Below are 23,642 nucleotides of genomic sequence, written 5' to 3' on the forward strand. Positions count from 1 at the left end.
TTTTACCTCTGTATGTGTATAAAGGGGTATTTTAAAGGGGTGGTTCACCTTTAGGTTAACTTTTAGTTGCAGAACATATCATGGAACTATACAATGTCCTATTTCTACCAATTTTGCAATTGGTCTTCACTATTATTATTATTGTTTATTAGTTTTTTTTTAATTATTCGTCTTTCACTTTCCAGCATTCAAATAGGAGTCACTTACCCCACTTACCCACTTACCAGCTGCCAAAAACTATTGCTCTGTGATCTGATAATTTTATTATTTTTACTTTTTATTACTTATCTTACTTTTCAGTCCTGCTCCTATTCATATTCCAACCTTTCATTTAAAGACAAAAAATTCCACCAGCACACCCTTTCCTCCTCCAATCCTTAGACTCGGTGCACAGCCTAGAGAGTTGGCACTCTCCCCATAGTCCAGCAGAGAATTGACTGGCACAAGTGTGATGCAAGCGGGGCTTAGCCCCTGCGTGTTTATTCAAAGTATAGCAGCATCGTTTCAGGGGCGTACCCCTTTGTCCTTTCATTTAAACCACTGCCTGGTTGCTAAGGTAAACAAGACCCTAACAACCAGATAGCTGCTGAAATTCCAAACGGGAAAGCTGCAAAACAAAAAGTTAAATAACTGTAAAAAACACAAAAAATAAAAAACAACTGCAAACTGTCTTAGAATATTAGTGTCTACATCATACTAAAAATTAGGCCCAGGAAAAAAGGAAACTGTTGCAATACTTTTCTTTTCCTAGACATCAGTCTTCTTCTGCCTATGAGTAATTTCAGAAGGTGGCATACATACATGAGTATGTTAAAACAGTTTTGTTTCACATAACTACAACTTACTGGGCTCCAGTAGAAAAAATTAAGACCCACCACTTTAAATATGTTTTTCACAAAAAGGGGCCTCGCCTATTAGTTATTTTATTGGAAAGCACCAAATGTTGTAAACTGACGTTAAAGTTAAAACTAATTTAGAAGAGATAGTGTGCAATTAACTAAAATGTACATATTATGGTATACAAATAGCACCATAAACATACATATACATACAAATAAGTCAGTGGCTGTCTGGCAGGTCTGAAGTTTGGGTTCTAGAGTCTTAGAGGAGTGAAAATATACCAGATATCGTGAGGCAAAATGGTCCAATGTAGGTGTGTACATTTAAGTACAAACAGTGCAGATATGGTACACATGTTGTGGTGGTGAATAACTTGGGCAGTGCTATGAGGGAGAAGCTGCAGTGCAGAATTGTTAAGTTAATGCAACCATCCTAAAATATTCTATGTTTATAATAAATGTGGGGCTGCAGACTCATGAATTTATGAATATGCCTGTATATATGTGCTTGTTAATGACTATGCAAACATATAAAGCAGAGCTTAGGGGCACTTTATGTATAGTGTATATGCTGTACCTGCATGTGCTATTTGCTCTATTAATAGTTCAGCCCTGTATTTTACCTGCATATTTCCTGCTTCCATTACTCAGTAATCAGTGCAGCTCAGTCAGACCTATCCCCTCCCCTAACAGTAACAGTGAAACAGTGAATCCAAGAAACCTGACACTCTTCTTGAACAAAGAGCCGCCAAGAACCAGGAAACTGCAGCTCATTTTTGAGATTCATTACACCCTATGGAGAAAACTAGGACGTGATGGGAAACGTTGGTAGCAGCAAATTGTGGCCTGTCTCGTAAGTAACTTGTGTGGCTGTTTCAGCAGGGGGGTTCGCTCATACAAGCGAGCATTGGGGTGTGCGGAGTGACTATTCTGGCTGATGTGGGATATTTCTCGCAGCCCTGTGCGACAAGTTGCTGTTCCTCCCCCGCATACACCTGTTCCTTAGCTCAGTGCCGGGTCAGTGCCCGCTGCCTCGCTTTCACTCAGCGGTGCGCCTGTGCGTCTGTGGGAATTTGTCTTAGGATTCAAGCGCAGAACTCGTTACACAAGAGAAAAAATGTTCTCTTTGACCTTGAACGTAATTAAGCGCTAAATGCTAAAGCTTGCCATCGGGAACGGAATGTTTTTGGTCTCAATGATGCCTTTTAGCCAAATAAGTGAAGCCGACAGGTAGTTTAGGGCTAGGCAAGTGCAAGGTTTCCCAGCATTTCCACTGAGATTTATGGCAGACGCTGTCCCTTAAGTTATTTCCTCAAGACATCTTACTGGAGTTATTCCAGGTAAATATTGTGGGAAGTTATTATTTCCTAAATCATCTTTCCGTGGTTACTCCATATTTGTATTGGTGAGAATTATCATACATAGAAGTCACCAGAAAATACAAATATATGTATTAATATATGTATAAATTGATAACATTATAAAACACAACAGCCTTGAATATCCTATAAACAGGGTCGGACTGGAGGGTGCAGGGCCCACCGGGTTTATTCCCAGTGCCAGTCCAACCCTGCCTATAAATTATATCTATAACTATATGTATATATAGTTGGGGAACTTGCCTCAGGCGGCAGCACCCCCAAAGTTACTAGGGGCAGCAAAAAGCCGCTCCTGGTAACTTTAAGAGCTGAATTTCCGTTTTTTAAAGCGGAAATTCGGCTCTAGACTAGCGATACGCGACCCCCTTTCCAGCTGTAAAGGTAAAAGTTGTGGGGGGGCAGCTCAGGGCCCGAAAACACCCCTGCCTTTTAAATGGTGCTTAGTGGTGTAATTTCTTTCACAGCTCACTGAAACTTGTGAATTATAATGAATAATATGAGGATATTGGAGGTCACTTCAGAGTTCCATGAACTTTTATATGGCCATAAAACTTCTCTAGACTTATAATATCCTAATTTTACAATAGGAGGATACATTATTCACTATAAAACACACAAGAGCCATGAATATCCTGTAAATGATATCCTTATAATATACAAGAGCCATAATTATCCTGTAAATGTATCCTTATAAACTGTGCTTTGTGATATCATCAGTTATAATCATAGCTTAGCAATGTAATTTCATATGACTCACTAAAAATAATGTACCCCCTGTTGTAAAATATAAGGATTACTTTTGAGTTTCATAACCTATATGAAAGCATTTGGCCTTCAGCCTCATGCTTTTATATTATCATCCTTGGTGACTTATAATATACTTATAGTTTACAATAGCGGGAAATCTATGCTACCCTGTGAGTGAAAAATCTCTAAAAAATACCTTAGCACTGGTGGCAGTGTACATTTCTGGTGGTTAAAACATATTTATAACCGCCTGAAATACTCTTCACCTGGTTTTTCCAGCAGTTATGTCATTGATATGTTTTACCACCAGCAATTCACACTGACATCAATGCTAAGATATTTGCAGAATTGTCACCCACAGGCAACACAGATTTCTCAGCGAGCAACAAATCAACTCATCTGCTATTACTCTTAGACTGTAAGCTCTTTCGGGCTGGGACCTCCTTCCTATAAAAAGTTTAGTGATGCATGTACGGGGAGAGGTATATCAATAAATACATATATCTTGGGGCTACATAAACAGAATGGTCAGGACCTGCAACCCTTATCACCCTTTTTAAGTGTCGCTGGGGCTAATAATTGTCTTGCCCAATCAGAAATAGTATGGACCAGACATTACTGTATTAAATAAAAGTGTTGCTTTCCTAACCCCTTCTCCCCAACTATTTCCAGCTGCCTCCACTTATTGCAACCATGTCTCATCTGCTGTGCAATATAGGACACCTCTAGGGTAATGTAATAAAAAGTCTTAGTAACCCATAGCAACCATTCAAATAGTTGTTTTGAAACAGTTGACTGGGAATCAGCTGCCTGCTGATTAGTTGCAATTGGATATCAGACAAGTAGGAAACTATAGACTGTTTATTACACTACCCCCTAATTTCCATCCATAATAAAACCCATTGAATTCTAAATTCATAATTAGATCATAAGATCATTAGATCATAAAATGATATATGATATGATATATGATATAATACCACTAAATATGCACATTACCTGAGAATATCCATCAAGATCAAGGCCAGTTGTAATGCCTTAAATCAATTCTGATGTACAATAAATACACAGACAGCATATGAATTCCAACCCAATCTTTATTTTTGCACATTTGGTGACTTAGGGCCATATTTATTATAGTGTGTAAGCCAACATCACCAGTGGTGTTGCCCATAGCAACCAATTAGATCTTTGCTTTTGTTTCATAACTTGTTGGAGACTGTAGGTGACAAATCTAATTACTGATTGGTTGCTATGGGCAACATCACTAATGATGTTGGCTTACACGCTATAATAAATATGCCCCCTTAGTCTCTGTTCAAATTCAAAAATCTTCTGTGCATACCCATTAATTTTAATTGAGTCTACAGCTCTGGTAGCAGCTATTGTTGCACTACCACTCTGAATCCAAAAATAGCAAACACCAGGACAGCCTGGAGCCTTATCCCTTGCTTCTCCTACAACAGAGTCACCACCCAATTGCCGTCCCAAGCTGGGCTATATGCCACCCAGGTCATACCCTGCTCCACCCAGGCACTGCCCCCCTCCCAGTACAGTTAGTAGTTTTGATGACTGTAGAGCTTTTTGTGACATTACCCATCATTGTTGCCTTTTTCTCAGCTTTATTTAGAAAAAAGAAAGAGTGTGTTATATTTTAGTTCCCTGTGCACCAAATGTTTGTAATTGTAATTGTTTTCTCCACATATATATTGTATCACTTAAAATCATCTTGTCATTTTGTGATCCCTCAAAAGTTGCTTGGTCTGCATTTTGTATTGTTAAGCCACTGCCAAAAGCAGAGATGTCAACAGGCCCCTGTCATTATGGTGAAACAATTAAATCCTTTTTTAAACCTATGTAGATAATAAATATAAAGATAAAGTTAGGTCTTGAAAATTCCCACAGCGGATTATTATCATCTTAATGACATGGCATACTTCCCGACATTTGAAAAATGAAAAGAGGGATATCCTCGATGCACAGAAAACCATGCCCACTTGGTAGCCATGCCCCCATGCCCATCAAAACCTGCCCCTTATTATGTCATAGTTGGTGAAACTTAGGGACTGCAGGGGAAGTATCGGGGGAAGCAGCCACTATGCAGCGATCGATTGATCGAGTCTAGCCTTGCTTCTGTATAGGAAGTAGTCAGGTTAGGCTCGATCAATCGATTGCCGCATAGTGGATTCTTCCCCCAATATTCCCTGCATCGCCATATCGCCTTTCTTCAAATGACCGGAAGCCAAGTTTTGACAGGTATTTTGTACTAAAGCATTCAAAATAATAAATGGTTTGCAGGATAGAGCAATTATTGGGGCAGGGTAGAATAGATTTTTTACTTATACATTTTTAATGTTAATTTTCCTTTAAGTGCCGTACCATATTCAGACACTGCCAACACTGCTCCATAATGATATTTTCTTTCTCAGCATTGCTTTAGCACAGTAAAATTGTCACTTCATGGGAGCTACAAAGAAAGCATTGCATTGCTTTCTCTAAAAATATGGAGCTCTTCTTTTCAGTGTTTTACATATCCACCTCCTCTAACACTTCAATTTATATTTGGATCCAGTTTAGGCAGGATTTACTACAATGTCAGGCATTCTAACTGGCCAGTTTTCCTAGAATTAGTCAGAGTATGCCCTGTGTGCCACATGCCTTAAAAAATATATACTTAAAATGTGTGTGCATAAATCTATACATATACCATTTTACTCAATAAATTACTGTCATTTAATTTAGAATGTGCAAAAATGTCTGTTAATTCAGTGTGTTGGTTAATAGTTGGTCCAGTTCTCTGTATTGTACAGCAATCGTAAATTAGGTTGCCCTCTGCATGTATTTGTGCAATTAAATTATTCTTGGAGCCCACAGACTCAGGTTTGGGGCAGGATGAGTGGAACTGAAACAGTGATTCTGGGGAGGATGGGACATATCACACAAATGTTTTTAATAGTGTCAGAAGTTTTGCTCTTTACTCCATGACAGCCCCATTGTGTGTGGTATAAGGTATCTCAATATGCTTTCTGCCATGTTCAGGGGTCTTGGTCTTGGTGCAGGAGTGTGGCATTATGGGAACTTCCTTTACAGAGCTTGGTATTTTTTTTTCCTTTGAGGCTTCTGATCATCTGAACAGGCGAAATATGGGGAGACTTAAACCTGTCACCCTAAGAAATAATTCCAATTTCTTTTCTGTTGTGTTTGTTAAGCAAATTTAACTTCACATACTATATAAATTATATACATCTTGTTTCGTTCAGTCTTGGGAATATACATTCACAGCCAGCAGACAGCTGCCATTTTGTGGGCACTGTTTTAAGACAAGCTTTGCATCACCCCAAAATCTTGTGTATGTGCCAGAATGGGGGACCTGATGCCTTTGCCTGTGCACTGCCTACACAAGTGGTGAGAAGGTAGGGAGAATGTGAGTGCTGAATGGAAAGTTTAAAGGAACAGTAACATCAAAAAATTAAAGTGTTTTACAGTAATTAAAATATAATGTGTTGTTGCTCTGCAAAAGACTGGTGTTTTTGCTACAGAAAAGCTACTATATAAATAAGCTGCTGTGTAGCCATGGGGGCAGCCATTCAAGCTGGAAAAAGGAGAAAAGGCACAGGTTACATAGCAGATAACTAGTAGATAAGCCCCATATAATGGGGGTTTATCTGTTATTGGCTAAGTAACCTGTGCCTTTTCTCCTTTGAATGGCTGCCCCCATGGCTACACAGCAGCTAACTTATATAAACTATAGTAGTCTTTCTGAGGCAAACACACCAGTTGTAGCAATGCAGGGCAACAGTACATTATATTGTTATTACTTTTATACACTTTCATGTTTTGGTGTTACTGTTCCTTTAAGTAATTGTCTGCCCCACCTCTATGCCTAAGGGATAGAGGCGGGACAGGCAGTATATGATTGACAGCTGGGATTTTTAAATGCATTTATAATGGGTTTGAATATGTTAATATAAAAATGAGTTTTGGTTTCATGTTTCATTTGAAAAGGACTTTTATTATACAGCTTTTCATGTCTGGGTGACAGGTCCACTTTAAGGGCACTATTGAAAGAAATAAAGGTATGCCTGCAGCTTGAGAGTTTAACACTTTAACACTTAATTAGCCTTTCCTTCTCCTTTAATACATAAAAACTCACCCACATTCTGTTCATTACTATGGGACTGTATTTAGCAATTGGTGAGTTCTAAAATTCACCTATTTATCTCATAGGTATGACTAGAACTTGGGTTTTTGTGCATTAAGCTCTAAACTCACATTTTGATAAATCTGCCCCTTTATGAGTGATGTCATAAGGTCAGTCAGTATGTGGTGGGAGAGATATCATGGGACCAATCAGTATGCAGTGGGAGTCATCTTATATGGCCATTTAGTATTCCCTTGGTGTGAATAAGACCAAAAATCCTAATGGGGCTGAGAGTGGTATCACTCTTGAAAAAAGAGTCCATCAAGTTCAACCCTTCCAAGTAAACCCAGCACACACAACCTATACTTACCAATCTATACACTCACATACATAAACTATATATATAACCACTAATACTAACTGTAGATATTAGTATCACAATAGCCTTGGATACTATGCTTGTTCAAGAACTCATCCAGGCCCCTCTTAAAGGCATTAACAGAATCTGCCATTACCACATCACTAGGAAGGGCATTCCACAACCTCACTGCCCTCACCGTGAAAAACCCCCTACGCTGCTTCAAATGGAAGTTCCGTTCCTCTAATCTAAAGGGGTGACCTCTGGTGCGTTGATCACTTTTATGGGGAAAAAAAACATCCCCCATCTGCCTATAATCCCCTCTAATGTACTTGTACAGAGTAATCATGTCCCCTCGCAAGCGCCTCTTTTACAGAGAAAACAACCCCAACCTCGACAGTCTCACCTCATAGTTTAAATCTTCCATCCCCTTTACCAGTTCAGTTGCACATCTCTGCACTCTCTCAAGCTCATTAATATCCTTCTTAAAGGACAATGAAGGTTAATATAAATTAAAAGTAAGTCTAAAGGCATTCTTTTTAAGTACTTACTGCATATCTAAATTCCCAGAACCCTGCTTGCTTCTCTGAGATATGGTGCTGGCAGCCTACAGCAGTGGAAGACTACAGTGACATCACTGAAATCTCTGTCCTTCCTGTAAGCTGCCAGCGGCAGCCTTCCTATTCTCTGAGCATGTGTGTAACTTGATCCTGTCTCCTGTTCTGAGCTACACATGCCCACCAGCCAATCAGAAGCGGATCTGGCAGAGGGGAGTGGGGGGAGGGAATGAAACACGTGTGCAGCATGAGGCAAGGAGGGAAAGATAGAGAGAATACCTTTTAAGAGATGGCTGCCTGTTCTAGAAAATGTGAAGTAAGTGTGACTGAGTAAATATTTGATTAGGTGAGCCAAAAGTGTGGCGTTTTTACTAAACAATAGGAGGACTATTGGGCAGTATGCTTTTTAAATTTTGACTTGCATTCTCCTTTAAGGACTGGAGCCCAAAACTGCACTGCATACTCAAGGTGAGGCCTTACCAGGGACCTATAAAGGGGCAAAATTATGTTTTCATCCCTTGAATCAATGCCCTTTTTTATACAAGACAGCACTTTATTTGCTTTAGTAGCCACAGAATGACACTGCCTGGAATTAGACAACTTGTTATCTACAAAAACCCCCAGATCCTTCTCCATTAAGGATACCCCCAACAAACTACCATTCAGTAGATAGTTCGCGTTTATATTATTTCTGCCAAAGTGCATAACTTTGCACTTGTCCACATTGAACCTCATTTTCCAATTTGCTGCCCAGTTTTCTAATTTTGTCAAATCGCTCTGCAAAGCGGCAGCATCCTGCGTGGAACTTATAGTTTTGCACAATTTAGTGTTGTCAGCAAAAATAGAAATGGTACTCTCTATGCCCACCTCCAGGTCATAAATAAACAAGTTAAAAAGCAAAGGACCAAGGACTGACCCCTGCGGCACTCCACTAACACTGGCCCAATGAGAAAATGTTCCATTTACCACCACTCTTTGTAATCTATCCTTCTGTCAGTTTTCTGTCCAATTGCAAATATTATGTTCTAGGCCAATATTCCTCAATTTGATCATTAACCTTCTGTGAGGTACTGTATCAAACGCTTTAGCAAAGTCCAAGTAGATGACATCAACTGCCATTCCAGCATCGAGGTTCCTGCTTACTTCCTCATAAAAGGCGACTAAATTAGTCTGGCAAGATCTGTTAAGCATAAAACCATGCTGGCACAAACTAATAGTATTGTGAACTGCAATGTATTCAAGTACCGTATCCTGAACTCACTCTTTATGGTCCCCCACCTACCATTCATTTTGTCATTAGTACCAATATGTACCAAGACAGCTGGGTCATGCCCAGCCCCTCCCAAACATTTGTCAGCCTTATCGACAGATTACCCTGTCCACTCTCCTAATGATTGAATCCCCTATAACCACCATCTGTTTAGGCCTAGCTCTGCTCTCCTCCACGCCACTATTAGAGAAACTGGTCTCCCAGCTGTTAGAGGGATCAGCCTCATCTAGAACCACCAGTCCAGAGTTCACACTCCAATCTTCTTCACACAATCTGGCAAATCTGTTGGGATGCGCAAACCCTGGCGCAGCCTCCCTCTTTCTCTTCCCCACACTAGATTGTCTAACTGTCACCCAGCTTACTGCCTTATCATCCTTTCGCTGCTCCTCTCCCCCCAAACTATCTGACCCCGGTAGCTCCTGCTCAGTGAGCAAAAGACTCCTCTCAAGATTGTCAATCGAACGCAGTGTTGCAACTTGTTCCTCTAGGGCTCTAATGCGAGCCTCTTAAGCGGCAATTAGCTCACATCCATAACAGAGGTATGCACTTTGGAACTGTTGTTCCACATCCGCATACATGTGGCAGGCTGTGCACTGTGTCAGACCTTCAGTGTTGCTGCCACTCATTCTCCCAGTTACAGAAACAGTTAAACAGGGGAAAAAGATTTGCAATAAATGCAAACTTAGTACCTTGTTTTAAACTCCCTTAGTTTGTAACTCCTGAGGTTTATAACTCCACTTACAGAGCAATAACTTAAAGAGCACCAACAACCAGAGCAAGCTCCACTGGAGTCCCAGTGGTTCTATTTATACTGTCTGTTAAGGTGCAACTAATCAAACCCCACCTACCTCAAACTGAGGGTAACTACAAAGGAATGCAACTTCTGGCAAACGTGCTGTAAGCAAATACTTTTGAAAAAAATTAAACCCAACAGTTAAAAAACACAATGATTTTGAATAAAGTTAATAAAATATACTTATCCCTTTTTTGTTGAATTGAAAAAGCAAGTTGTTTCAACCAGCCACCAGCCTGTTAGTAAGGCATTTGCAGGGAGCAGTATACTTTTATTTTTTTTCAGGATTCCATCTTTAAAAAGTCTATATTTGAAGAGAATTGCCATGACGTGGAGAGCAGCAATGTTTCAGGCCTCTTAGGCCTTTTCTTATGCTTTGCTTGGAGCAGTGCCCAGTATGGGGCATTGTGTACTTGAAGCAAAGCCGGTGAGACAGTTAGTGCTAGAACAGTGTCACTGAGCTGTTCAGTGAATCAAAACACATATTCCATTATCAACAACTTATTCTCTTAATCATTAACTTGCATCAGTTAATGATTTAGCCATTATCATCCTCTGCCATATTTAGCCACTCTTGTGTTACTCCAGTTCATCAGTTCCCCACATTTTTGCCACCTTGTTTCCGCAGTTCGATAGCACCCTGCATCTACCCACCTCCTACATTTCTGATAACCTAATTTTCCTCACACAAAATCTCAGACTTGCTGGTGTTTGGGAAAGCTTTAAATGAAATGTAACACAACATTTTTACATTCAATATATCCTTTCTACATACTTTTATGACCAAATATAGCATAGAAAGACTGTAATAGTATATGTGGTTTTTAAAAAAAAATTAATTTACCATAGATTTATTGAGCTCAGGCAGCACATCTCTCCCAAGTCTCGCAGCCTGGTTCCGTTCTGCTCCCCCTCCACCCCCTCCCTTTCCCCATCCAGGGTCTGGCAGTTCTTGTTGAAACAGACACACAGAAGCAGCAAAAGAGCAGAAAAGGTCCATCTCCTATCCCTCTCTGTGCCAGATCACTAGAAGCGTATACTGTGGTGCTAACATGTGGCAGGTGCACAAAGCAACTTAAAACACTGAGGTCTGTACATGATGTCAGATTTTCATTCCTGGCCAAGTGTTCTATGCAGCTCAATTTTGCTCAAGCACTTCCACCTCTACCCATTAATGAAAGAGTTCCTATAATGACCTTTATTATTTTATTATTATTATTTTAATATGCCCACCCTTGTACAGTGAAATTCAGACTCAAATCTTTTCTTTTGAAATATCGTTGATGTGTGTTAGATTGCAGAATGAGTGAATTACTTAACTGCATTACTGCTTGAATCAAGGTGAATAAATAAGATTGAATAAGAATTTTCACAACTCACAATAAAGATGCATTAATGCTTATGTTCTTAACAGTCGGGTAGTATAGAACACTAGGGGGCCCATTTACTTACTCACGAACCGGCCGAATGCGTCCGATTGCGTCTTTTTCGTAATGATCGGTATTTGCCGATTTTTTTCGGAAAATTATTGCGACTTTTTCGTTGCCATCCAAATGCCATCGCAAAATCTGGCGATTTTTTCGTAGCGTTAAAACTTGCGCGAACAGTCGCGCCTTTTTCGTAGCCATTCCGAAAGTTGCGCAAAATGTTGCAATTTTTTCGTAGCGTTCGGATTCATTCAAGCTTCAGTATGGTGACTTTTCTTGGCCCAGGTTGGAGCTGCAGGGTGCCATTGAGTCCTATGGGAGGCTTCCAAAATCATGCTATGTCTGAAAGTTTCGGCCGCCGCTTACGAGCGCTCAATACGAAAAAGTCGCAACAAGATACGAATCATAATGGCTACGAAAAACTCGCATTTTTTCGTGAAAATCGTATTGGTAACGAAAAAGTAGCGACAATTTCCGAAAAGTCGTAAAGGCGCCGAAAAAATCGCAAAAAAAACCCGAAAAAGTCGCAAAATGTTCGTTTTCCAATCAGAATTTCTCCAATTCGGATTCGAATTCGTGTCTTAGTAAATCAGCCCCTAGGAATGTACTTAAAGGAGATTAAAGCCTAGCTAAAGATGTAGGCAAGAAATGCTGTACAGTATGTTTTGGGTTTTTGTACCAGCCTAGGCCCAAGGCAACCACAGCCCTTTAGCAGGGAAGATCTCTGCTTCCAAAGATGCCCCAGTAGCCCCCCATCTTCTTTTCTGTGGTCCCCTGCACATGCTCTGTGCTGCTGTCACTTTCCTGAGCTCAGGGACCGACTCAAAATGTACTGTAAATACAGAATATAAATGTCACGATATAAGGCTGATTAGTAATTAATACTGGTAATTACTACATGGCAGCTCACATACCAGGGCAATTATTATCAGAGGACTGCTAAACTTAGCTTCTCAACTGCTGCTCAGAGCACACTCAGCATGTGAGTGTCTCAGACACTTTGCAAGATGGTGACCCCCTGTGACAAATTCGAAGTCCTGGATCATTTCTGCTATTGAGATGCTGAAACTTTAGGCTGATGCAATAAGTGCAGTATATAAAAAAGGCATTTTTAGCAATATAAATTTTTAGGGTTTAGTTCTCCATTAAAGTACAGGTAGGCAAGGTGTTACATGGTTAAATACCCATGTATAGAGAGTTTTCCAGCTAAATAAAGAACAGCCTTACACTTTTTTAAGAGATACTAGGAAAGTCTGGGGAAACCAATTTAATTTAAGTTGGCATACTGTAAATGCAAATTATAACTCAAAATTACTATTCATATACTGTTACGAAACATTGAAATTAATAAAAAAATGAATATCCAGTAGAATGTTGATCATGTTGTACAGATGCCATTACATTTTATTTTATTTTGTTTCTAAGGGCCAAATGCAGTTTGATTTAGATGGTCAGGTGAAGACAGTTCTAGGGTTAGCCAGTTACATGACTTTGATGATTGTAACCCACTTCACCCTTAAGAATTTGACAATAAGAATACTTTCCCTTTGCAAAACAGGAAAAGGCAGCAAAAAGCCCACTAAAACTACAATTTTAAATTACAGGAATATGACCTGAGGTTTTTTTTTTCCGCACCATCATCACACGCTGGAAGGGGCGCTTTTCTGACAAAGGTGGCGTACCTTTGTTAGAAAACCGCCCGTTCCAGAGTTTTACATTAAAGTTATTTTAAGATAGCAGGGGTGGTTTTGGGTGCTTCTCTGAGGGTGGAGAAAATACCCTTTCTGCCATCAGCAGATTAATAACTTATAAATTATTAAGCAGTCGATTTTAGAATGTTCACAGGTATCAGGGAGAACTGCCAACTCCTATATGGCAGCAATCTCTGTTAATTCATATTGATTTGTGACCACCTATTGTAACTGCTGTCAATTCCCTATTAGGGCTCGTACTCATAGGCATTTCACCCTGTGTTTCCCTAGAGTGCAGACAAAGGCCCATGAGTACGAGCCCCTAGACTGTGGGTTGTGAGTGGGGTTAATGTCATCTCCCACAGTGGATGGAGAATGTATGGAATCCAGTATGCTGGAATAGAGCTTTAGTGTAAACATCTTTAGAAGATGGAAAGTGTTCTGGTATGGTGCATTCATGCTATTCAGTGTTACAAGCATGTATTAAAATGAATCTGACAAATGTATGTACTGTAAATCATAAAAAGAAAAAAAGTGTTAACATATCACCAGTATTTCAGTCCACAGAGATCTTCTTCAGGGAGTTCCCAGCATGGACAAAAACATCGGTGTTAGGGGATATTGTTTGCTATTATGAATTATTGCTATTTAAAAAAAAGGGTGTGTCTGATTGCTAATGCACTGTGAGTCAGACCAAACATTTTCCATTCTATATCAAATATCATTATATTAACAGATTAAGCAAGGGGAAATACATTGGCTGAAACATTAACTTAATGTATTATGTTACATTTTCACTTCATGTTTTTGAATTCTTTATTAATCATGTAATCTTGATGTGTGGGGGGGAAGGGTGTCCAGGTAGTCCAGAGATATCAGTTGTTATTTGGGCCCTCTGTTTCTCTCATCTTAAAAAATTCTAATTCTGCATTAAATTACATTTAAAAATGTATTTTTTAAAGTCTGTTATTTAAAATTTTTGCTGTGGTTACAACAGATCTAGAGACCTGAAAATTGTATGAATTCCTTCTGTAGCTCCTTAAGTCGTCAGTAGGTACTCCTCAACAGGTTACAGACCCTGTGCTGGCTGTACAGCATTTCCAAATTCAAACACCAATGGCCTGGAGAGCACACATTATCTTAGTGTATCATATCAGTGTAATTTATTGAGACATCATAGCATGGAAGATGTGTGCGGCCTAGGGGCCCACCGTTTTAAAATCTGGCGCTGCATATGGGACAGTTTTAGCCTGTATCTGCATTTCCTCCATCAAGGACGAAATGCTGGTAAAATCATGAAAGTGAACATATTTAAAGCAAAATCCTGACTTCTTTACCATGAATATCTCCATTTGGAATTTGAGGAAGTTCACAAAGCAAATGAACTGTAACAAATATAAAGTCTGAAGGATTTTACAGCTTTATAAATATCAGTTATTTATAAGTTATCCATTAACCAACAATTGAATACTGGCCTGATATTTCACTAGAAATCTCTAATATGTAGTTAAATAAGTCTAATAGAATTTAAATTTCAGTGCTCTTTTCTAATCTGTTGAGGGTTAGCCAAAGTTGCTCTAGTTTTCAAAGCAGTTATAGCCACTATTACTGCTCCTAAATTTTTACATACACCTTATACAATTTAGCAAAGTTTAGACTACAAAGGGGAGAATATGTAATAATCGTAGTGCACAAGTGAAGTAAGAAAAGTGAAATTTTAAGCTCAATTAACATGTTTTATTTCCCTATAATGTAGCGTTTTCTCCAAAATTCCAGCAAATTTGCATGGCATGGTACAGTTGCAGTGCGCCTAGTGCAACTGTGTCCAACTCACCACACTTAACACAACTGCGCACATATTTTGTAACACATCAGACACAATTTTCCACAAGTCCTCCTGGCTTCACCAGTGTTTGGCATGCAAGTGACATTTGTAAGAGGATTTCTTACTCGCCATACATGGCAGTCTCTGCTATAACTACTAAATCTGTAGTTAGCCTATCCTAAAATAGTAAAATATTGCATGTCAGTGGGCCTGGGTATGTGTTTCTCTGTTTAGTTAACATCAAAATGTGAGTTGGTTGGAATGTTTCAAATTAGTGAGTGTTCTCTATTGTGAGCGATACAAGGAATAAAAACACTGTTTGGTGTGGGAAAACAAGTAGCGCAAGGTAAAATGCCTGGTTTTGCAGCACCTAATGTTGTTTTCATAGAAGTGGCTTAGGAAAAGCTGGATAAGTGAGTCTAGGAGTAAATGGAGGGTTAGTAGGATGGGTCCTCTATTCTATACTCCATTTAGAATTTTCAGTTGGCCAGCTGTAGGTAGCTGCCTGATTAGGCTGCAGGTGAGCAGCAAATAAAAGAACTATGGGATTACACAGCATTGGTGAGGTGGGGGACTCAAAGATGTTGACTCACAGAGAGGGGTTCACTCTCAGAGCAGGGCACAGAGCAGGAAGGTTGCCTGCCTGTGTTAGGAATTCCTAGAGGAGCTGGGGGTGCTGCCTGCCACTGCAAGGAGCAGAGGGAGCTGTAACCAATGAAAGGTCTCTCAGCGCAGGGCACAGGGCAGGAAGGCTGTCTGCCTGTGTGAGGAACTCCAAGAGGGGATGCTGCCTGCCAGTGCAAGGAGCAGAGGGAGTTGGGACCACGTGTATGAATGTGGGAACAATAAGGCTTAGTGAGAAGCCAAAGTGTGCCAGAAGCTGGTGAGCTGGTATCCCAGGAGGGGAGAGACAGCAGGGCTGAGTGAGTAGCTGAGTGAGTAGCCCGAGTGTTCACGACTGTGAAAGTCAGCGGGGATGGTGAGAAGCCTCGGGAAAAGGTTCCAGAGTGTGAGAATCTCAAAAAGGCAACACATAATGAACTTCTTATGAACTGTTTGTAATGTTTATGTTGGGAGGAGTGTGCCCCAAATAAACCTGTGGGGTTTTTTTGCCTGAAGAAGTGGTGATCCTCTTCTGGTGGTGGTGATCCTGATCCTCTGCATACCTGCCTTCCATAGCTACTTTCCCCCAAAAATTACGTGTACAGGCAGACAGCATTTCACACTATGTTAAGCATTTGAGATGTAAAGCCTGGATGAAAAAAATCTGAGAAGAAGTGATCTAAGCAATAATTGCTCATGTGCTGAGCAGACTAGAGCTACAGTGATACATCTCTGCTCAGAAAACCAACATTCAGTTGACAGACAACAGCTATTATTAAAAAGGTTGCTGGACAATTGAGCATTATCCAGCCAGCATTTGCATTCTGAGAACCTTTAGTGACAAAAATGTTCTTTATTATTTGAAGAAAACCCAGCTGGCATATGTAAATGGTCAACCAGTTCTCATAGATGTGTAAGAGAGTGATTAGTGGGAACAATATATTTATATTTTTTAACATTAAGATTTTCAAGTATTTTCAGCTACTACCATCAGTGAAAACACTCACACTCTCTACTGCTCTACCATGTCTGCTTAGCATTACACAGCATATTTGCCACTTGGGCAAATTTTGTTGCAGTGGTATTTTGCTCAATTCAAAATTGCAGTTGTGTTTTATAGTGTGAATCAAATGGACAGCTGTTTGTAGTTAGAGAATTTATATATATTGCTAATGTGTATTTTATTTTCAGACTCGGGGGAAAGAAGAAAAGTAAACATAATGGTAATATAATCAGTTATTTGTTCATTCAACATGGTATAAATGATAATTATGCAAAGCCCCAGAAAATTCTATTATACTATATTATATACACTGGTCAAAAAAATAAAGGGAACACTTAAACAACACAATGTAACTCCAAGTCAATCACACTTCTGTGAAATCAAACTGTCCACTTAGGTAGCAACACCGATTGACAATCAATTTCACATGCTGTTGTGCAAATGGAGTTGACAACAGGTGGATATTATAGGCAATTAGCAAGACATCCCCAATAAAGGAGTGCTCTTCACAGATGAAAGCAGGTTCACACTGAGCACATGTGACAGACGTGACAAGAGTCTGGAGACGCCGTGGAGAACATTCTGCTGCCTGCAACATCCTCCAGCATGACAGTGGGTCAGCAATGGTGTTAGGTGGCATTTCTTTGGGGGGCCGCGCAGCCATCCATGTGCTCGCCAGAGGTAGCCTGACTGCCATTAGGTACCGAGATGAGATCCTCAGACCCCTTGTGAGACCATATGCTGGTGCGGTTGGCCCTGGGTTCCACCTAATGCAAGACAATGCTAGACCTCATGTGGCTGGAGTGTGTCAGCAGTTCCTGTCTTATTTTTGTGTTCCCTTCATTTTTTTGAGCAGTGTATATATATAATATAAAATTCCCTATAGCTAACCTTGCACCATTTATTACATAACCCCAACGTTAAAGGGGATGTATAGTCAAAAATCATTATCATTGTATTATTTAGGCGAAATAAAATACATTTGAATATAAACCCATTAAAAATTATCCGTTTTTTAATTAGAAGCCTTTGTATTTTGCATCTTATGCTATTCTCCAAAAATGAGCTCTGATCACAGCTCCCGGAAACCAACAGGGCCAGTGGCTGTCCTGATGTGGAAAAAAAGCAAGGGACTGCTTTGTACTAGACTTGGAGGGAAAAAACAAAACATGGACTGTCCTATACCAGACTTAACAAAAAAGCACAGGAGTTTGTTTACTGGATTGTCATTGGTCAGTTGCTGATAAGAGAAAGTCAGGCACAGATAAGGAAGAGAAACATGAACATAGTGAAACACGCCCATTCCTCATTCTGCTGCAGACACTGTGGAATACAGAGGTCCAGGTAGCAGTGTTTTAACTGCTTTCCCATCTATTATAGTTCTTTTGTATCTTAGGGCTATATATATATATATATTTATATATATATACTTCCCCTTTAAGGAATAGTAATGAATCATAAACTGGAGTAAAATAGAGAATTATTATCAGCAAGTCCTGAATAAAGTTTACCAGGCTACTTCTTGGATGTGTGTCTGTTAGTCTGGTTGTAATCAAACTCAAGACAGCAAAGCCACAATACTATGCACTGGTTGCATGCATTACCTAGAGTCTTAAAGGAATAGTAACACCAAAGTGTATAAAAGTAACTAAAATATAATGTGCTGCTGCCCTGCACTGGTAAAAGTTGTGTGTTTACTTCAGAAAGTCTACTATAATTTATATAAATAAGCTGCTATGTAGCCATGGAGGCAGCCATTCAAAGGAGAAAAGGCACAGGTTACATAGCAGTTAACAGATAAAACACTATTGTATCTGCTATGTAACCTGTGCCTTTTCTCCTTTTTTCCAGCTTGAATGGCTGCCCCCATGGCTACACAGCAGCTTATTATATAAATTATAGTAGCAAACACACCAGTTTTACCAGTGCAGGGCAGCAGTGCATTATATTTTTATTACTTTAAAGCTCTTTAATTTTTTGGTGTTACTGTTCCTTTAAGCTGGCCATACACTATAAGATTCACTTGTTTGGAGTGGTCTCCAAATAAGCAGATCTTTCCCGATATGCTTACTGTTGGGAATATGAGCCGTTCAAGCAAAGACCACATAATTGAGCCAATAATTTGTTCCTGCTAAAGCTGGCCATACTACTGACTCAGCCCCTGCAGCCGAGGCAGCGACTTATCAGGTCTTGAATTGGATATCTGTTGGTAATTTTTGAAAATGCAGTCGGTATGTTGAGGCAGTTCTCATCCTACAGGTACTCTCTTAGTATGATCCAAAAATGGCAAAAACGACAACAAAGCCAAAACCTTTTTTTTTTTGTTTAATAATTTGTTCTTGTATGACATTGATGTGCAGAATTTTGTATGAAAACACAACATTTTGTATTTATTCTGACCTGAGCACAGTTTTTAAAAACAGCACACACAAAATAATTTTTTGTACAGTACACACATTTGAGAAGGAATTAGAGGGAACATTGATTTTCTTAACTGTCTTTGATAAATAGTTACATAGGTAACAAAATGATCCACTGTAGTATGTTCAAAAAGGCACATCATATACCACAGACCTATGGTAACTGTACCCATATATCTTTGGGGGTCCTTACTTGGTTTGTTGTCCTAGCCACGCATTGAATGATTGCATTGGCACACAAGACTGTATAGGCTTACAATGGCCAAAAGGGGCACTACATTTGAGCAGAGTTGCAAGCCATCAGGGGAGGAGGATATCTCTCTAAAAATGGGTCTGGACCTCTGTTGGTTGTATATCCTGCAGTCCCGTGACCCACATTGAAAGTAATGCCATATGCAGGATATTTAAGGCCATCTTTAAATAAGTAAAACATGTAATGCAATCAGTTATTTTGAATAAATGTTGCACAAATATTTATATATACACATAAATAAATATATTGGTGACTGAATGAATGATTACTTTCTTTTCTAGGTTCAAAGAAAAGACACTCTACTAAACGTACCCAAGTAAGTATACAGGTTCTATAAAGTAACTTGTGCCTTATAACTTTACATTTTACTGACATAACATTCTGCTGAACACAATGAACATTACTAGCGACACTTTATTTAAAGAGTTCACAGAAGAACAAACACTTCAACTAACGCTTTGCCTGCCAAGCATATATTTGATACATTCTTTGCAGTTACAGATTTTCCCTTTGCAAGCTGCCGCCGCAGAGAGTTAAGAGCAGTATCAGCCCCCTGAGCAGTGGGACAAGGGAGCTGTTATGTAGGCCCTACAACGCAATTATCACAGGACTGTTTTTTTATGGCTTTTTTCCTGTTTTTTGTGCACACCACATTTTCACACTTACATTCACATAAGGTTTTTCTAATTTTGACCTGTTAACTGGTACCGCCAGTAATCTCCATAAAAATATACATATGTGGTACTGCTCCATTCAGGAGACATGGGGCTTAAGTACCAAAAGTGCAAAAACTGGCTGGCAGGAAAGGGTAATATTAAGAGCCATTTAATTACAACTGTTATGTCCACCCCCTTCATCTCATCTCTCCCCCAACACCTACATTATAATACTCGTTAATACACCATTTTTTTTCCTTTCCATCTTTGTAATTTTAACCGACATTTCTCAGGCCATAGTTAGTGCTTTGTTTTTGTTTTGTTCTTCATGGAGTGATAGTATACCTTTAAAATAGGAGAGACCTAAGTAACCCTTTTTTTCCTATACTACAGAAACCACCCAATGATGCACCCACATATGACACAGTAGCAGAGGTTCCTGTTTACGCTGTTGTGGACAAGGCCAAGCAAAAAAAAACTAAAGAAGAAAATATTCATTATGCAGATATTGAGGTCTTACGTCGTCCCACCACAAACACCTCCAAACGGAAGCCTGACATTCCCCCAAAACCAGAAGCAACAGAGTACGCTTCTATTAACTTTCCTAAGGAATACAATCCTGTCAAAGGTACTCTGGTCTAATAAGCACTGCTTAAGCATTAGGATACTCTGGAGTACGATTTGTTTGTTTCTGGATATTATTGGACTTGATTAGATACATCTTTTTGTAGTAAACCTTGGAATCTGCAATGGAACATGCAATGCAAAAAATTCTAACCTTGAGTATCTAGCAGAACAACCTCTCTATGAAGCTGTTTCTACAAAAAGACTGAACTGTCTGAAGGACATTATTATAATTATTCTTTAGGTTATATGGGAACTCTGTATTTTTTTTTATTTATTTTCATGATGCCAAATTAAAGTGGTTCCTGCTTTCATGTTATGTAAAAAGGGGAACTTAATGTAGTTACTACAATCCTTATATTTTCCTAAATACGTTCCTGTTTTATGGCACCTGTCATCTTTTGGTACCAAGATGCAGAGAGGAAATGCTGAGGATGGCCTGAGGATCAAAAGCGATATGTAAATATTACTTTAAAGGGGTTGTACACCTTTGAGTTAACTTTTAGTATGATATAGACAGTAATAATCTGAGACAAACTGCAGCTGCTCTTCATTTTTATTATTTGTAGTTTTTTAATTATTTCAGTTTTTGTTTGGCAGCTCTCTAGCTTGGAGTTTTAGCAGGTATTTGGTTGCTAGGATCCAAATTACCTTAGCAACCAGGTGTGGTTTAAATAAAAGAGTGATATATGAATAGGAGAGAATAGAAAAATAAGTAATATAAAGTAACAATTAAACTGTAGCTTAACAGAGCAATACGTTTTTTGGCTCAGGCATCAGTGACCCCCATACGAAAGTGTTAGAAAAAGGCAAATAATTAAAAAACTATGAAAACCAAATAATGAAGATTAAACAAAAAACAAATAAGGTTGCAAGCTTACGTAGAATAAAGCAATTACTATGCTGCATCTTGTAAAATGTCATCCAGATCCACTAAACATGATTTTTGTTTTTTAAAAGCAGATATAATGGTGCTGACTACAAACATTTCTATATTTACTGTTTTCATAATAATCGTGTTTAAGTAATAAAATCTATAATAATAATAAAATCTACAGAGGTAGTGTATTTAACTGAGTGTTATGTGGTTGGTAAGAGCTGGAGTGCTATAGGTTAAACACATTAAGGCTAAAGAACATTGTTTTACTGTTTTCTTTGCATCATAAGGCTACGGCAACATGCCATTTACTTGCTGACCCACAATTACCTGATGCAAATACATTAGTGTCTGCTTTTAGCAACAATGTATTCATGAGGGGCAGGCAGGGGTGGCACTTAAGCATAACCTCACCCTATCCCATGAATTATTTAGATGTGCAAGTTAGGGAGCAGTAAGCACTGGGCTGGTTGGCACCTACACGGCCAGATTGATGCTGCTGATTCGGGCCTTTCAGACTGTGTATGTGCATGGGGCCCTCCAACAGGCCTTCCTGACTGATATCTCACCAAAAAACGATGACAATAGGGCAGGCTTGATTTTTCTGTTGGGTCAAGGACTGCATTGACTCATTTGACCTTTCATATCCCCTTCATTGTAATGTGGTCATTTGGCCCAAGGTGGGCATATCAGAGACACTTCTATCAATGGCTGGAAGAGTACTTTTAATATACAGTAATTCTGAGACAGAAGTATGGAATCATAAGAAGGATAAGCAGATTTAACTAAGAGAAATTATTTAGTATAACAACAATCTGAATAAAATATTGATTGGGGGGCATCAATTTGGGGCATTCCTTGGCTGACTTACTTAACAAGACAGGTGCTTCTATGCTGAAATGTACTTTAACAGTAAAAGCTACAAACAGAAAACCTAGTTAGCTGATGTGGTGGGCAAGGCTGCCATCAGAAATCACGGGGCCCCTAACAACAAAAGTGCTAACCTGCTCCAGTGAGACTTTCAATCCAATCTGGATGAAACCCATGGAAACACAGGAGGAACATGCAAACGCCACACAGATAGTGCCCATGCTGGAAATTAGCTCAGCCCACCCAACCTAGGTGAATAATGAATGTCTCTGGGGCTCAAGCATGAATCCATATTCGGTGGCACAGGACACAGACCCACCATGCAAAAATTCAGTGATGACTTCTGTATTAGGGTCTTAATGTAACAGGGAGGCACTTACCAGGCACTTGTCCATAGCCTGAAAAGGGACACGCATTTGCAGTACATTACTGCCAGAGAAACAACCGCAAGAGCTTTAGTGTGGAAGTAGTGATTGACAGGGGCTCGGAGGCCAGGGCCGGTGCCGGAGGCTGCTACCCCACAGTATAAAGCAATAGGATACATACCTTGTAACTGTTTATTAACCAGTTAGGCAGAGGGACTTCCCCTAAGACACTGGTGGCCAGTGCTCCCCCTGAGACATTGGTGGCCATTGCTCCCCCTAAGACATTGGTGGCCAGGGACCCCCTAAGGCATTGGTGGACAGTGCTCCCCCTAAGACATTGGTGGCCGGTGCTTCCCCTAAGACATTTGTGGCCAGTGCTTCCCCTAAGACATTGGTGGCCAGTGGACTTACCGTTAAACTTTTTCTTCAGCTACTCCAGCGGCTTCGGGCTGATGTCACACACACGCACGGGGTGCGACCAAGCAGATTACCCGCTGACCACCAATGACAGGGTGGGACTCAGGATAGTCAGAAAACTGTAGTATGGCCAGGCCCCCTTTAATAGTGAAAATCGCCCGGCCCGGGACGACTGTCCCCCCTGATGGTGGTGGTTAAATATATACCTGAAAGCAGGTTGAGGTGGCCCTGAAAACCTGTATAAAGTACTATTAAGCTTAGGACCACCGGTCCAGTATTTTACACTATTTAACAAAGCCCCAATAAAAACAATGGTTTCTGATCTGAGCCATTATGATGATGTTTTTTTCATGGCTAAGAATGGAGGTCAAACACTGCAGAGACTCACAATATGTCTAAAGAAGCAATTCAGACAATATCATGATCATTGCTATGTCCATGTCTTTATGCTCTATAAAGCTTCAGCACATTGGCAAATTCATGTCAGCACTGTTGCTTAATGCTTATTCCCTGCATAGTATCCATAA

General features: G+C 39.7%; 1 protein-coding gene across 1 annotated transcript; it reads left to right on the forward strand.

Annotated features, from left to right (window-relative positions):
* The first annotated feature begins 1,530 nt into the window (after nt 1-1,530).
* Nucleotides 1,531-21,654, forward strand: LOC101733990 (uncharacterized protein C11orf52 homolog). The gene is made up of 4 exons (XM_012967066.3): nt 1,531-1,692; nt 16,822-16,853; nt 19,588-19,622; nt 20,356-21,654. Exons 1-4 carry the CDS (start codon nt 1,655-1,657, stop codon nt 20,602-20,604), a joined length of 354 nt encoding a protein of 117 aa, XP_012822520.1. The 5' UTR covers nt 1,531-1,654; the 3' UTR covers nt 20,605-21,654.
* The last annotated feature ends 1,988 nt before the right edge of the window (nt 21,655-23,642 follow it).

Source organism: Xenopus tropicalis, chromosome 7, assembly GCF_000004195.4.
Source record: "Xenopus tropicalis strain Nigerian chromosome 7, UCB_Xtro_10.0, whole genome shotgun sequence".
In the NCBI taxonomy this organism is placed as follows: Eukaryota; Metazoa; Chordata; class Amphibia; order Anura; family Pipidae; genus Xenopus; species Xenopus tropicalis.

What these genes read in the sequence shown, in the direction of transcription:
- LOC101733990 (XM_012967066.3), top strand. Translation starts at nt 1,655, where the DNA reads ATGGGAAACGTTGGTAGCAGCAAATTGTGGCCTGTCTC. An exon ending in AGCAAATTGTGGCCTGTCTC is followed by an intron (nt 1,693 to 16,821) that starts GTAAGTAACTTG and finishes TTTTATTTTCAG; the next exon opens with ACTCGGGGGAAAGAAGAAAA. An exon ending in ACTCTACTAAACGTACCCAA is followed by an intron (nt 19,623 to 20,355) that starts GTAAGTATACAG and finishes CCTATACTACAG; the next exon opens with AAACCACCCAATGATGCACC.